At 46.4% G+C, this 15,778-nt stretch overlaps 1 protein-coding gene across 9 annotated transcripts in view; it reads left to right on the top strand.

The window, feature by feature from the left end:
• Positions 1-15,778, top strand: part of kcnj15 (potassium inwardly rectifying channel subfamily J member 15) — a 176,022-nt gene that overhangs the window by 117,702 nt on the left and 42,542 nt on the right. For 2 of the 9 annotated variants that reach the window (XM_060833805.1, XM_060833801.1), the window contains exon 1: positions 15,378-15,492. The exons of 5 other annotated variants lie outside the window; for them this stretch is intronic. Coding sequence is in view for 1 of the 4 variants with exons in the window: in XM_060833800.1 (XP_060689783.1) it covers positions 14,849-14,858 (10 nt within the window). In the remaining 3 variants the exon portion in view is untranslated. Of the gene's footprint in view, positions 1-14,808; positions 14,859-15,176; positions 15,236-15,377; positions 15,493-15,778 lie in introns of those variants that run through there. 2 more of the 9 variants (XM_060833800.1, XM_060833802.1) reach the window with 2 other exon arrangements.

Genomic DNA, 15,778 nt, shown 5'->3' with positions numbered 1-15,778 from the left:
GGACACAGGTACAAAGTTACTACCCTTGAGGAGCTCCTTTTTAAATTTCTGCCTAACTCTCTATAATCTCCCTTCAGAGTCTCAACCTTTTTCCTTCCAATGTCGTTGGTTCCAATGTGGTAATGGAGCCTGCAGAGCTGTGTGGGATGGAGATTTCTGTTAGATTCCACATGCTGAGTGAACACATTCCTGTTAACCCCACAGCAGGAACATGGGACTGGGATATCACAGCAATTCCGGAAACATGGCTCAGGGATGGGCAGGACTGGCAGCTTAATGTTCCAGGATACAATTGCTACAGGAAGGATAGGAAGGCAGGCAAGAGAGGAGGGGGAGTGGCATTTTTGATAAGGGATAGCATTACAGCTGTGCTGAGGGAGGATATTCCCGGAAATATATCCAGGGAAGTTATTTGGGTGGAACGGAGAAATGAGAAAGAGATGATCACCTTATTAGGATTGTATTATAGACCCCCTAATAGTCAGAGAGAAATTGAGAAACAAACTTGTAAGGAGATCTCAGCTATCTGTGAGAATAATAGGGTTGTTATGGTCGGGGTTTTAACTTTCCAAACATCGACTGGGACTGCCATAGTGTTAAAGGTTTAGATGGAGAGGATTTTCTTAAGTGTGTACAAGACAATTTTCTGATTCAGTATGTGGATGTACCTACTACAGAAGGTGCAAAATGTGACCTACTCTTGGCAAATAAGACAGGGCAGGTGACTGAGATGTCAGTGGGGGAGCACTTTGGAGCCAGCGAGCATAATTCTGTTTGTTTTAAAACAGTGATGGAAAAGGATAGACCAGATCTAAAAGTTGAAGTTCTAATTTTGAGAAAGGCAAATTTCCCTGCCAGTATATTAGTCCCCTTCCAATTTAGGTGCAACTGTACAGGTCTTTTCTACCCCAAAAGAGATTCCAATGATCCAAAAGGGTCTTGAAATCTACTATTGTGTCTGTTTCTACCACGTCCTCTGTCAGCGCATTCCAGGCCCTCACCACCCTTTCTGTGAAAAACATGGCTCTCACATCTCTCTTAAACTTTCCCCCTCACACTTTGTACCTGTGTCCCCTAGTAATTGACCCCTGCACCCTAGGAAAAAGCCTCATACTTTCCACTCTATCTATACTATTCACAATCTTATAAACTTGTATCAGGTTGCTCCTCAACCTCTTGCATTCCAATGAAAACATGCCCAGTCTATCCAACCTTTCTTCAGAGCTAAAATTCCCCATACAACGCAACATGCTGGTAAACATTTTCTGTACCCTCTCCAAAGCATCCACATCTTTCTGGTAGTGTGGTGACCAGAACTGTATGCAATATTCCAAGTGTGTCCTATCGACAGCTCTGTAAAGCTGCAGCATAATTTGTCTCTCCTTATACTCAATGCCCCAGATCTGTGAGAAATTAGCATTGTTCTCTTAAGAGCATGGAATGTTAAGAGGAGCTTCAATGGAGATGTCCAAAACCTGCAGTAAGGAAGAATAAACTGGCCTCATTAGGTCACGCTCCCCACCAACCCACACTCCACTCCCAGCACTTTCCCTTGTCACCACAAGAGGTGGAAAACCTGCACCCACACCTCCCCCCCCCACCCCCCCCCCCCACCTCCCCAACCTCTGTCCAGGGCACCAAAGGGTCCTTCCACATCCGGCAGAGATTTTCCTGAAACATCCAAACCCTTCATCTACTGTGTCCGTTGCTCTCAATGTGGTCTCGTCTACATTGAGGCGACAGGACACCAACTCGTGGGACATTTCAGGAACCTCTCTGGGACGCCTGCACCAATCAACCCCACTGCCCTGTGGCCGACCATTTCAACTCCCCCGTCACTCCCCCAAGGACATGCAAGTCCTGGTCTTCCTCCACCGCCAAATGCATGTCACCCGATACCTGAAGGAAGAACGCCTCATCTTCCACTTGGGACCCTCCAACCACCTAGCACCAACGTCAATTTCACTAGTTTCCTCATTTCCCCTTACCTCACCTCATTCCAGATCCAAACCCCCAACTCGGCACTGCCCTCTTGACATGTCCTATCTGTCCATCTTCCTTCCCACCTATCCACTCCACCCTGTCCTCCAACCTATCACCATTACCCCCACCTGCATCTACCTCTTGCCTTCCCAGCTACCTCCCCCCCAGTCCCATCCCCACCCTCGTATTTATCTCTCTACACACCCCACCCACATTCCTGATGAAGGGCTTAGGCCTGCAACGCCAATTCTCCTGCTCCTTGGATGCTGCCTGACCTGCTGTGCTTTTCCAGCCTCACACTTTTCAACTCTGGTTCTCATGACAAAAGGCAAGGAAGCCAGAGTACACAGGTCAAACGTGGCAGGTAAAGTGTGACATGAGCGAAACACAACTGCACAGTAGTTGTTCTGATCAGGAATGCAATCACCTGAAAGAGAAAATTCAATAATAACATTTAAGAGAAATGGATAAATATGTTAACCAATTTCACGACAACTGAGCTTTTGGAGAATTTCCCTTGCTTTGGTTTTCAATTAAATTTCAAAGCAGAAAGGACAATCCCCAGAAAAAGACTTAGACAATCACTTAACTATTTCTTTCTGGATCTATAAAGAGACTCTGGCATGTAACGTATGCAAACACTGCAACACATAATTGGGATGGAAAATCACAGGCATAAAAACTGGGTATAAAACATGTTTAAGGGCTATTCAGCCAATTCTCAAGCCTTCTGTGCATGAAAACAACCCCAGTATAGATCAGCATAAAATATACCATGACAACAATTGGCTAACAAACATTTTCAACTCAGCTATGTGTCTGTTGGGGACTTGGTGGCTATTATTTGCAATGCAATAAGAAAAAGAAAGATGTATATTTATTTTGTGCTTTCACACTTTTATGACAATGCCAGAGTCCTTTTCAGCTAATGACATTTTTTTACATGCAGTCACTGTGATAATGAAAAAAAGGTCTCTTAGACAACAACTTAGATAATGACTCCAATGTACATTTGAGGAACAGGAGATTCGACATTTCGGCATAAGCCCGAAACGTCGAATTTCCTGTTCCTTGGATGCTGCCTGACCTGCTGCGCTTTTCCAGCAACACATTTTCAGCTCTGATCTCCAGCATCTGCAGATCTCATTTTCTCTCCGATGTACATTTTTAAAGATGTTAGTTGAAGTATAAATATGAAAAAGATACTGGTGTGAAACCTTCCTGTTCTTCTTTAATATCATGGTATGAGCAATATTTAACTGCATCTAAAATTGTCAATTCTGGTGAGTCTCATGCAGGGTTTCCCTCTGTGAGTCCTTGTGAAGTTTCTCATGCTAATTTCCAAAATTGACCTCGTTATGGTTCCTCGCTCATCCTATCTTCCTTCTTGTCAAAGGTGAAAGTACCCCAGGATTCCTGATACTGGCACTAAAGCCCAGGCATACAGCAGATCAAGCATAGCGAACGTGTGGACTACAGATGCTGGAGATTAGAGTCCAAGATTAGAGCGATGCTGGAAAATCACAGCAGGGCAGACAGCATCTGAGGAGCAGGAAAATCGATGTTTTGGGCAGGAACCCTTCATCAGGGCTGATGAAGGACTCTAGATGAAGGGCTTCTGCCAGAAACATCGATTTTCCTGCTCCTCGGATGCTGCCTGACCCGCTGTGTTTTTCCAGAACCACTCTAATCTCAACAGGTCAAGCATGTTAACCCAGCGCTGCTCTTCATTGTACTCCTACAGGGAGAGGAAGTAAAGATAAATGCTTCTCAGGGCACAAATGCCAGTGCACATTTGTAAATGTTCTGTTATTTAAGAACCAATCAACAAAGGTTACCAATTCTTAATGTCATCCCATCTTAGAAGCCGATGTTTCTAAAGGACTGCTACTCTTCACCCATTGCCCAGTGCAGCCTACAGACCGGCCATGCTAACCATTATGTCGCTCTGTCCTCTTGTTGAAGCCAAGGTGGTTGGGATCTTCGTTGAGCTCCCTCCCATGGTAATCCATGCCCTCCAAAGCACCATTGACGCCACCCAATATATATTGAGTTTCTGCCCTTCACAATTATGGCCCCCTCTGTATCTCAGCAAGTTGCCTCCAATCTCTACAACTGACATCCCCAATTTCACATTGTACAAGTGGCACCTCATGACCTCCCATGTGTTTTATTGAGCAGAATTCCAGGGCGGACTGTGGTCCAGCTCCTTGACCAATCTGGATGAACAATGCTGACTGATGACTGACCAGACCCGTTGTTGCTCCCTGACTGACTTACTACAATTTTCTGGACTTGCTGCACCTGATCTTCAGGACTGAATGTGACTCATGCTCCAAGCTGTACGGGTGTGGAGTCCTTGACCCTAAATTCGCCAAGCAATTGACTAATCAGGTTCAAGCCCTGGATGCTGCATTTGACTTACAGGGTCGGGGCCTCCTGGCTGAGGGCTATCTCCCTTGTCCTGACTGAGGGCTACACCTGGAGACTTTGAGACATGGCCTTTTGGTTGAAGTACATGCAGTGTGTTTGCCTCGCACTTTGCTGAAACATGGTGCCAGTGTGGAATTGACATAACACATGCTACTTAGTAACCCCATTGACTGACCACTGCTGGCAATCATGGCAACCTGCTTGGCCTTGTGTCTGTGCTAAATATCAGGGTAAGGCAGAAGTACTGTGAGCTTTTGAGCTTTGGCTGAAGGCAAAAATGCAAAGCAAGGCAGAGAGGCTACAGGCATCCAAGTAAGTGCAAAGTGAGAGAATGCAAACAGGCCAAGAGACAATCCCTTAGATGTTTACTGGTTGAATCCATGAACTGGGTGCCTGTCCATGTTTGTTGTGTGCTGACAGCAACATTGCAATGAGAGGTGCCAGTCTGCAGTATTGCAGCACACAACTGTATTGTAAGTGAGTTGGAGATGCAGTGAGGCAGGTAAAATTCTGAAGCCAAATCCGTTCGGGGGTATGCAGCTAGTCATTACCCATGGGGTGTGCCCTGAGCTGTTGGGGATGTTGACCAAGATGGAGGCCCACAGCAGAATACCAAGTACCTGCCCTGACTTACATGTCAGGAATTGTGACAGTTAGTTTCTATCTGCTGAGTGGGAGAATGAGAAACTGCATATCAATGAGATGAGATTAGGCAATAATGGTTTGTTGATGCATACAAGTAGGCCTCTTAGAGTCATAGAGATGTACAGCATGGAAACAGACCCTTCGGTCCAACCCGTCTATGCCGACCAGATATCCCAACCTGATCTAGTCCCACCTGTCAGCACCGGCCCACATCCCTCCAAACCCTTCCTATTCATCTATCCATCCCAATGCCTCTTAAATGTTGCAATTGTACCAGCCTTCAACACTTCCTCTGGCAGCACATTCCATACACATACCAGCCTCTGTGTGAAACAATTTCCCCTTAGATCTCTTTTATATCTTTCCCCTTGCACCCTAAACCTGTGCTCTCTATATTAGATTAGATTACTTACAATGTGGAAACAGGCCCTTTGACCCAACACGTCCATACCGACCCGCCGAAGCGCAACCCACCCAGACCCATTCCCCTACATTTACCCCTTCACCTAACACTATGGGCAATTTAGTATTTCCAATTCACCTAACCTGCACATTTTTGGACCGGAGAAAACCCACGCAGACACAGGGTGAATGTGCAAACTCCACACAGTCAGTAGCCTGAGGTGGGAATTGAACCCGGGTCTCTGGCGCTGTGAGGCAGCAGTGCTAACCACTGTGCCACTGTGCCACTCTAGTTCTAGACTCCCCGACCCCAGGGAAAAGACTTTGTTTATTTACCCTATCCATACCCCTCATAATTTTGTAAACCCCTATGAGGTCACCCCTCAGCCTCCAACGCTCCAGGGAAAACAGCCCCAGCCTGTTCAGCCTCTCCCTGTAGCTCAGATCCTCCAACCCTGGTAACATCCTTGTAAATCTTTTTTGAACACCTTCAAATTTCACAACATCTTTCCGATAGGAAGGAGACCAGAATTGCACGCAATATTTCAACAGTGGCCTAACCAATGTCCTGTACTCAATACACTGATCAATAAAGGAAAGCATACCAAATGCCTTCTTCACTATCCTATCTACCTGTGACTCCACTTTCAAGGAGCTATGAACCTGTACTCCAAGGTCTCTTTGTTCAGCAACACTCCCTAGGACCTTACCATTAAGTGTATAAGTCCTGCTAAGATTTGCTTTCCCAAAATGCAGCACCTAGCATTTATCTGAATTAAACTCCATCTGCCACTTCTTAGCCCATTGGTCCATCTGGTCAAGATCCTGTTGTAATCCGAGGAAACCCTCCTTGCTGTCCACTACACCTCTAATTTTGGTGTCATCTGCAAACTTACTAACTGTATCTCTTATGCTCGCATCCAAATTATTTATGTAAATGATAAAAAGTAGAGGACCCAACACCAATCTTTGTGGCACTCCACTGGTCACAGGCCTCCAGTCTGAAAAACAACCCTTCACTATCACCCTCCTGTTCTGTATCCAAATAGCTAGTTCTTCCTGTTTTCCATGAGATCTAACCTTGCGAATCAGTCTCCCATCAGAACCTTGTCGAATGCCTTACTGAAGTCCATATAGATCACATCTACTCCTCTGCCCTCATCAATCCCCTTTGTTACTTCTTCAAAAAACACAATCAAGTTTGTGAGACATGATTTTCCCCGCACAAAGCCATGTTGACTATCCCTAATCAGTCCTTGCCTTTCCAAATACATGTACATCCTGTCCCTCAGGATTCCCTCCAACAACTTGCCCACCACTGACGTCAGGCTCACTGGTCTATAGTTCTTGTCCTTACCATCCGTCTTAAACAGTGGCACCATGTTAGCCAGCCTCCAGTCTTGCAGCACCTCACCTGTGACTATTGATACAAATATCTCAACAAAAGGTCCAGCAATCACTTCTCTAGCTTCCCACAGAGTTCTAGGGTACACCTGATCAGGTCCTGGGGATTTATCCACCTTTATGCGTTCCAAGACATCCAGCACTTCCTCCTCTGTAATATGGACATTTTTCAAGATGTCACTATCTATTCTACATTCTATATCTTCCATTGTTGCTCAATAGCGAGATTCTCATCTCGCTGTTTAAAGCTTGGTTGGAGAAATGGACATTTCCCTCTCAACGTCAAATTTTATATTTCAACCAAAGTCACTCTATTTTCTAAACTGACTCACTGTTCTATTCAGGAGCTGGGAAGATTCCATCCAATTTTACCACCCAGATTTGAGGTGATACTGTTGCCGAGATGAAAATTGGAGACATTTTAATATAGAGTTTTGTTCAAATTAATGGGAACTCGGATCAAAGAATCAGGTAGGAAAGTCATCATTTCTGATGACTTGATCATCTAATTTTCCAGTTATTATGAAGACTGAAGAGAGTATTTGGAGTATCATCGATCTTTGTCCCTATGGCATCTGATCAGTGCTCCTGTGAAACAGGATTCTACTGCAGAGGCAGATTTTCAAAATCACAGGCCCTAGAACTTCAAACTCTGAGGTCATTGTCGCACCATCTGATTTTATTTTCACCTTCTCCTGAATTCCCTTCCCGTACCTCTTACTCTCTTTAGCAAGAGTGTTCAAATCTATCCCACTAAGCCAGCTAAACACACGCTCTCTCTGAACTTGTGTATTTTCATTCATTAATTTGCACTATTTTTGTTTCAGGTTTGTAATGATTCATAATGTTTCCGTTTACCATTGTAAAGTAACGTAACAGTGGAAAGATCAGAAGTTTAACTGGTACATTACTCCACTTGAGACAGATGCAAATGAACACAATATTAGCATGAATTCAATGCCATTAAATTTCCTGTCACCGGTGGCCAGACAACACTTCTGGGCCACTAAAGATAGGCTGTACCTCTGGAGAGCAATGTCACTGGGTCTCTGTGGTTATTTTTCAAAAGTTTTAGATGTTGGGGTGTCCCCTGTGGGACTATAGTCACTTTGTCTTGACTACAACAGTAATGGTCACTATTGTAGAGCTCCTTAGGCCTCTCACAGAGACTGAAATTCTGGGATAAAATGGATGGAGGAGGGGAGAACATTCTGGAACCAACTCAACAGGTTTAATATCTTCACTGTAGCCTTCTAAGTCAGTGTGGATGATTGAATAGTCCTGACTCTGGGTGACACACTCTTGGTTTTTCTTATTGACTGAAGAGCAAGAGAAAGCGGTAGAAAGCTGTTGAACCTGGGCTGTATCGTGCCACAGAGGGTGGTACGGGTATGGAATGAGCTGCCAGAGGAAGTGTTGGCGGCTGGTACACTTGCAACATTTAAGAGGCATTTGAATGCAGTGATGGCTCATATTTATGAGTAGACAGTGTAGTTCATTCTCCTTTACACCAGCTACAGCACAGGAGCTCTCTAATATTGTAAACGTGTGTCCATTTGGCCAGTGCACAATGTCCACCACAAGCCAAGTGTATTATTCTCAGAAAAGACAGTACATTAAAGTCTAAAATTTTCTTTGAAGCTAAGACTCCCATTAAACAAACATAACAGAGTTTATCAAGGTGGAATATTTCCTTTAAATTGGGATTCCTTTAATGTACTGTCTTTTCTGAGAATAGTACACGTGGCTTGTGGAGGACATTGTGCACTGGCCAAATGGACACACGTTTACAATATTAGGGAGCTCCTGTGCTGTGTATAAGAGTCTAGTGCGGCCGCATCGGGAGTATTGTGTGCAGTTTTGGTCACCATACTATAGGAAGGATGTGGAGGCACTGGAACAGGTGCAAAGGAGGTTTACCAGGATGTTGCCTGGAATGGTAGGAACATTGTATGAGGAAAGGCTGAGGCACTTGGGGCTGTTTTCATTGGAGAAAAGAAGGTTTAGGGGTGACTTGATAGAGGTGTACAAGATGATTAGGGGTTTAGATAGGGTTGACCATGAGAACCTTTTTCCACATATGGAGTCAGATATTACGAGGGGGCACAGCTTTAAATTAAGGGGTGGTAGGTATAGGACTGATGTTAGGGGTAGATTCTTTACTCAGCAAGTCGTGAGTTCATGGAATGCCCTGCCAGTAACAGTGGTGGACTCTCCCTCTTTATGGGCATTTAAACGGGCATTGGATAGGCATATGGAGGAAAGTGGGCTAGTGTAGGTTAGGTGGGCTTGGATCGGTGCAACATCGAGGGCCGAAGGGCCTGTACTGCGCTGTATTTTTCTATGTTCTATGTTCTAAGTTCCTCAGTGGGGCACAGTGTTTGATAACAACCAATATACCTATTAATTAGGAGACCACAGGTAACACCAGCAAGATGGTCTGCTCCTGGGCCTGGCCAACTTGGCCATAAATAAGTCCAGGCAGCGGACCGTCGAGGGGGTCGTTAGGGCCGACTGCCTGCCCCTCTTCTGTGATTACGTTAGAGCCCGGGTGTTTCTGGAAAAGGAGCACGCGGTGTCAACCGACACCCTGGAGTTGTTCAGGGAGCGGTGGGCGCCACAGGGAGTGGAGTGTATTATTTCCCCCTCCAACTCCATTTTGATTTGATCCCTGCCCTCCCCTTCACTGTTTGATCACACAGCATTGCCCTTTGATGTGAAGGGCACTGCTTGTCACTGGCCACTCGGGTGTTTCCTTTCTTCCTGGTGGTGGAAATTTGAGGAAAGTTTTGTGCACCTTGTGTCTTTCACTGCGTCTCACACCTGCACACACACACAATATGGGTGCTGGGGAAAAAAATGAGCACTACGGCCTAACTGCGGTAGTGTGGGGAAAAAAAAGAAAAAAAGCACCAACAAGGTTTGCTGGTCAGGCTCCTGAGGCCACAGGAAGGTTATGCAGCCTCCACTTAAGTCCAAAGCCACAGGTGGGTTGATGAATAATAGGAGATTGATGGATAATAGGTGTCAATTAGTTCATAGCTGAAAATGTGTTGCTGGTTAAAGCACAGCAGGTTAGGCAGCATCCAAGGAATAGGAAATTCGACGTTTCGGGCATAAGCCCTTCATCAGGAATGAGGAGAGTGTGTCCAGCAGGCTAAGATAAAAGGTAGGGAGGAGGGACTTGGGGGAGGGGCGATGGAGATGTGATAGGTGGAAGGAGGTCAAGGTGAGAGTGATAGGCCGGAGTGGGGTGGGGGCGGGGAGGTCAGGAAGAAGATTGCAGGTTAGGAGGGCGGTGCTGAGTTGAGGGAACCGCCTGAGACAAGGTGGGGGGAGGGGAAATGAGGAAACTGGAGAAATCTGAGTTCATTCCTTGTGGTTGGAGGGTTCCCAGGCGGAAGATGAGGCGCTCCTCCTCCAGCCGTCGTGTTGTTATGTTCTGCCGGTGGAGGAGTCCAAGGACCTGCATGTCCTCGGTGGAGTGGGAGGGAGAGTTAAAGTGTTGAGCCACGGGGTGGTTGGGTTGGTTGGTCCGGGCGTCCCAGAGGTGTTCTCTGAAGCGTTCCGCAAGTAAGCGGCCTGTCTCCCCAATATAGAGGAGGCCACATCGGGTGTAGCGGATGCAATAGATGATGTGTGTGGAGGTACAGGTGAACTTGTGGCGGATATGGAAGGATCCCTTGGGGCCTTGGAGGGAAGTGAGGGAGGAGGTGTGGGCGCAAGTTTTACATTTCCTGCGGTTGCAGGGGAAGGTGGCGGGAGTGGAGGTTGGGTTGGTGGGGGGTGTGGACCTGACGAGGGAGTCACGAAGAGAGTGGTCTTTGCGGAACGCTGATAGGGGAGGGGAGGGAAATATATCCCTGGTGGTGGGGTCCGTTTGGAGGTGGCGGAAATGACGGCGGATGATACGTTGTATATGGAGGTTGGTGGGGTGGTAGGTGAGAACCAGTGGGGTTCTGTCTTGGTGGCGGTTGGAGGAGCGGGGCTCAAGGGCGGAGGAGCGGGAAGTGGAGGGGATGCAGTGGAGGGCATCGTCGATCACGTCTGGGGGGAATCTGCGGTCCTTGAAGAAGGAGGCCATCTGGGCTGTCCTGGGAGCAGATGCGGCGGAGACGAAGGAATTGGGAATATGGGATGGAGTTTTTACAGGGGGCAGGGTGGAAGGAGGTGTAGTCCAGGTAGCTGTGGGAGTCAGTCGGTTTATAGTAGATGTCTGTGTTGAATTGGTCGCCCGAGATAGAGATGGAAAGGTCTAGGAAGGGGAGGGAGGAGTCTGAGACAGTCCAGGTGAATTTGAGGTTGGGATGGAAGGTGTTAATAAAGTTGATGAACTGTTCAACCTCCTCGTGGGAGCACGAGGCAGCGCCGATACAGTCATCGATGTAGCGGAGGAAAAGGTGGGGGGTGGTGCCAGTGTAGTTGCGGAAGATGGACTGTTCCACATATCCTACGAAGAGACAGGCATAGCTGGGGCCATTGCGGGTGCCCATGGCAACTCCTTTAGTTTGGAGGAAGTGGGAGGATTGAAAAGAGAAGTTATTCAGGGTGAGGACCAGTTCAGTCAGTCGAAGGAGGGTGTCAGTGGAAGGGTACTGGTTGGTGCGGCGGGAAAGGAAGAAGCAGAGGGCTTTGAGTCCTTCGTGATGGGGGATGGAGGTGTACAGGGACTGGATGTCCATCGTGAAAATAAGGCGTTGGGGACCGGGGAAGTGAAAATCCTGGAGGAAGTGGGTGGTGTCCCGAACGTAGGTGGGGAGTTCTTGGACTAAAGGGGACAGAACCGTGTCGAGGTATGCGGAGATGAGTTCGGTGGGGCAGGAGCAGGCTGAGACAATGGGTCGGCCGGGGCAGTCAGGTTTGTGGATTTTGGGCAGGAGGGAGAAACGGGCAGTGCAGGGTTGTGGGACTATGAGGTTGGAGGCGGTGGATGGGAGATCCCCTGAGGTGAGGAGGTTATGGATGGTCTGGGAGATGATGGTTTGGTGGTGGGAGGTGGGGTCGTGGTCAAGGGGGCGATAAGAGGAGGCGTCCGCGAGCTGGCGTTTGGCCTCAGTCAGTTCCCTCAACTCAGCACCGCCCTCCTAACCTGCAATCTTCTTCCTGACCTCTCCGCCCCCACCCCATTCCGGCCTATCACCCTCACCTTGACCTCCTTCCACTTATCACATCTCCATCGCCCCTCCCCCAAGTCCCTCCTCCCTACCTTTTATCTTAGCCTGCTTGGCACACTCTCCTCATTCCTGATGAAGGGCTTATGCCCGAAACGTCGAATTTCCTATTCCTTGGATGCTGCCTAACCTGCTGTGCTTTAACCAGCAACACATTTTCAGCTGTGATCTCCAGCATCTGCAGACCTCATTTTTTACCCGTCAATTAGTTCATAATTGAGCCCATTTACCATCTTGCTCCCACAGTCCTTTCTACGCTTTGTTAGGACATTGGTTAGGCCACTGTTGGAATATTGCGTGCAATTCTGGTCTCCTTCCTTTCGGAAAGATGTTGTGAAACTTGAAAGGGTTCAGGAAAGATTTACAAGGGTGTTGCCAGGTGGGAGGAGTTAAGCTATAGGGAGACGTCGAACAGGCTGGGGCTGTTATCCCTGGAGCATCAGAGGCTGAGAGGTTTAACCTTATAGAGGTTTACAAAATTGTGAGGGGCATGGATAAGGTAAATAGACAAAGTCTTTTCCCTGGGGTTGAGCAGTCCAGAACTGGAGGGCATAGGTTTAGGGTGAGAGGGGAAAGATATAAAAGAGATCTAAGGGGAAATTGTTTCACACAGAGGGTATGGAATGAGCTGCCAGAGGAAGTGGTGGAAGCTGGTACAATTGTAACATTTAAGAGGCATTTGGAAGGGTATATGAATAAGAAGGGTTTGGAGAGATATGGGCCGGGTGCTGGCAGGTGGGACTAGATTGGGTTGGGATATCTGGTTGGCATGGACGGGTTGGACCGAAGGGTCTGTTTCCATGCTGTACATCTCTATGACTCTCTGTTTCAGTCGGGGAGTTTTTGTGCTGCTGGCAGGCAGATGTCAGCCATCTCCCATGATGAAGTGGGCCTTGTTGGTATATTTTCTGCCATGACACACTTCATTAAATGCAGCCCATATGTGAGTTATTTTGAGACAATGTGTTAAATGTGGTATGTTTTCAAGGAACAGGGCACAGCGCATCTAGGATTCTCAAAGTTCCTTAATGCATGCCTGATTAATTCATAACTAATTGAAAGACACGGATTTTCTATTATTAGTCAATATTGCAGCAATTAGTGTATCATGTGACTACAACAACATCGACAATTTAATGAGATGCCCCAAGCTGCTTCACAGGAGCATTATTAGACAAAATCTGACACCATGATACCTGAGACAAATTTATAGCAGTCGACCAAAATCTTGGACACAAAGATAGGTATCTGAAAGGAGGAATGCAGGTTAGACAGGCAGAGAAGCATGACTAGGGTACTTGAGCTTGAGGTGTTGGGAACTAAAGGCATAGCCACAATGGCAGAGTGATCAAAAGTAGATATGGGCAAGAGTCCACAATTACACAACCATGGAAAACTCTCAGAGTTGGGGGGCAGTAAAAACACCTGCCGTGGTAGGTGCAGGAGAGAGAGGAGGACTGAGGCTCAAACCATGGAGGGATTTCAAAATAATAAGGAGAACTTTAATGTCATGATATTAGCTTTAAATCAATCAGCAGTCTTCTTTCATGCCTTGGCTTTCCTTTAAAAATTGATATTCTTGCAAATTGATGAGTGCAAGAGTTAGGTCTAAAGATATCAAATGGTATGGGGTGAAAGCAGGAACAGGGCATATTGAATGGCAGAACAAGCTTAAAGGACTGAATGGCCATTCCCTGCTCCTATTTATTATCTTTCTAAAACATAAAGCTTCAAAGTTACAAAACACACAACACGAGGTCATAGTCCAACAAGTTTATTTGGAAGTATTAACTTTCGGAGCGCTGCTAATTCATCAGGTAATGAGTGGGGCAGGAGCCATGGTCACCTGATGAAGGAGCAGCGCTCTGAAAGCTTGTACTTCCAAACAAACCTGTTGGGCTATAACCTGGTGTTGTGAGATTTTTAACTATGTCCACTCCAATCCAACACCGACACCTCCACATCATAAAGTTTCAACACAGTGTATTTCAGCAATATGTAATATTGAGATGTTGCTTCATTGTAAGATATTATAGGTCAATGAGCATGGGGGGGATAGGTAAACCGGGCCTAGTGCAGTTAGAGTCATGGCTGGTATCATCATTGGTAGTCCCTTGCAGATGAGGATGACTCTCTTCCACTCTCAGGTTGAGTCCGTAGGTGCCTGTACACTTGGAGCGGGTGGTGGTCATGGGAATGGGTGGGTGGGGCATTGGTCTGGCAGCAGGCACCTTTCACTGTTTTCACATGGTTTTGAATATTTTCCAACGGCAAGTCTCGAGCTGTTCAACACCTTCCCGGATGCTCCTCTTCCACTTTGAACAATTTTGGGATAGTGATCCCCAGGTGTCTGTGGGAATGCCACACTTCCCCAGTGAGGCCTCAAGGGCATCCCTGAAGCACTTCATCTGTCTGCCTGGGGCTTGCTTCTGTTTTGGAAGCTGAGAGTAGAGCACCTGCTTGGGGAGTCTCATGACGGTCATTTGGACAACACGCTGAGCCCATCATATTCGAACAATGATGGTCAGTCACTTGATGCTGGGGCTGTTGGCCCGATCAATGACACTGGTGTTGGTGCATCTGTCTTCCCAGCGCATTCACAGGATATTCCACAGGCAGCATTGGTGGCCCTGCTCCAGCACCTTGAGGTGTCTGTAGACAGTCCACGTCTCAGAGCCATACTGGAGGGCGGGAACCACCACAGCTCTGTAAACCACGAATCTGATATTGTTGTCGTGGCTAGCAGAGCTGCTAGCAAAAACATGACTGAAGGTGTCAGCCGCAGATAAACTGATACAAAGGTCACCAAAATGGCTTCAGGTAAACTGGAGGAAATGTCTTTTCCATCTACCCCCATGCCCCATACTGATTATAAAGACTTGAAACGCTGGAAGTAAATGAAATGTAGAAAATGCTGGGAATGTTCTTTAGGTCAGTTTATGCAGGGAAAGAGAAACACCAAGTTAACGTGTCAGACTTTTATCATAAACTGAAAGAGTAATGTGCCTATTCCGTCTACCCATACTTGCTGAGTATATTCGGCACTTTCTGCTTTTGAAACAACTAAGGAAAGGTGAAGGTGACGCAGGCTGGAAACAGCCCAAAGGCAGTCATTTGAGTTTTATGATTTCTACAGCTGTACTTGCTGACTGAAGGATTTCTTAGCAGAATACAATGGAGCAGGAACAATCCATAAGGTAAGCTTCGGCAGGAAAGAACTGCAATCCTGGACACACTACTGACAGCCTCAAAGTCTCCCAGTCTGCAGGAATGCTGATGGAGGAAATGGAAACTGAACAGAGGTTGCATAATAGCTGCTGATTTAAGAGACCAGGGACATTTATGTGGCAAGAATACTGGGAGCTTTCTGCTGTGTTTGGTTTGGGATACACCAGACCTGAATTAGCCCCTAAAGTGGCACAAATTGTCCATTCCCCAGCACTGCAAAGTTAAGGTAAATATAGATATATAAGTATTGCTTATCACCCATCATTAGGAGTAAGTTATCAAGAAAAAAGTAAATTACAAGTTAAAAAAAGTTTTAATGTTGTTTACAATTTCCCTGAAGCATTGGAAAACATTCAAATTGAGGTATGTTATAATTTAATAATTTTGAAAGCAGCATGGAATATTTCAGAATTCTCGTGATTTAAGATGTGGGTTTTTTTTCTGAAAAGAAAATGTGGAATGATATTTAAGACACTTAACCCTTTATTCTGTTGAATAATATTCACTGAAAA

This window comes from Hemiscyllium ocellatum, chromosome 12 (assembly GCF_020745735.1).
Source record: "Hemiscyllium ocellatum isolate sHemOce1 chromosome 12, sHemOce1.pat.X.cur, whole genome shotgun sequence".
Taxonomy (NCBI): domain Eukaryota; kingdom Metazoa; phylum Chordata; class Chondrichthyes; order Orectolobiformes; family Hemiscylliidae; genus Hemiscyllium; species Hemiscyllium ocellatum.
This window is presented reverse-complemented; position numbering and strand designations above follow the sequence as displayed.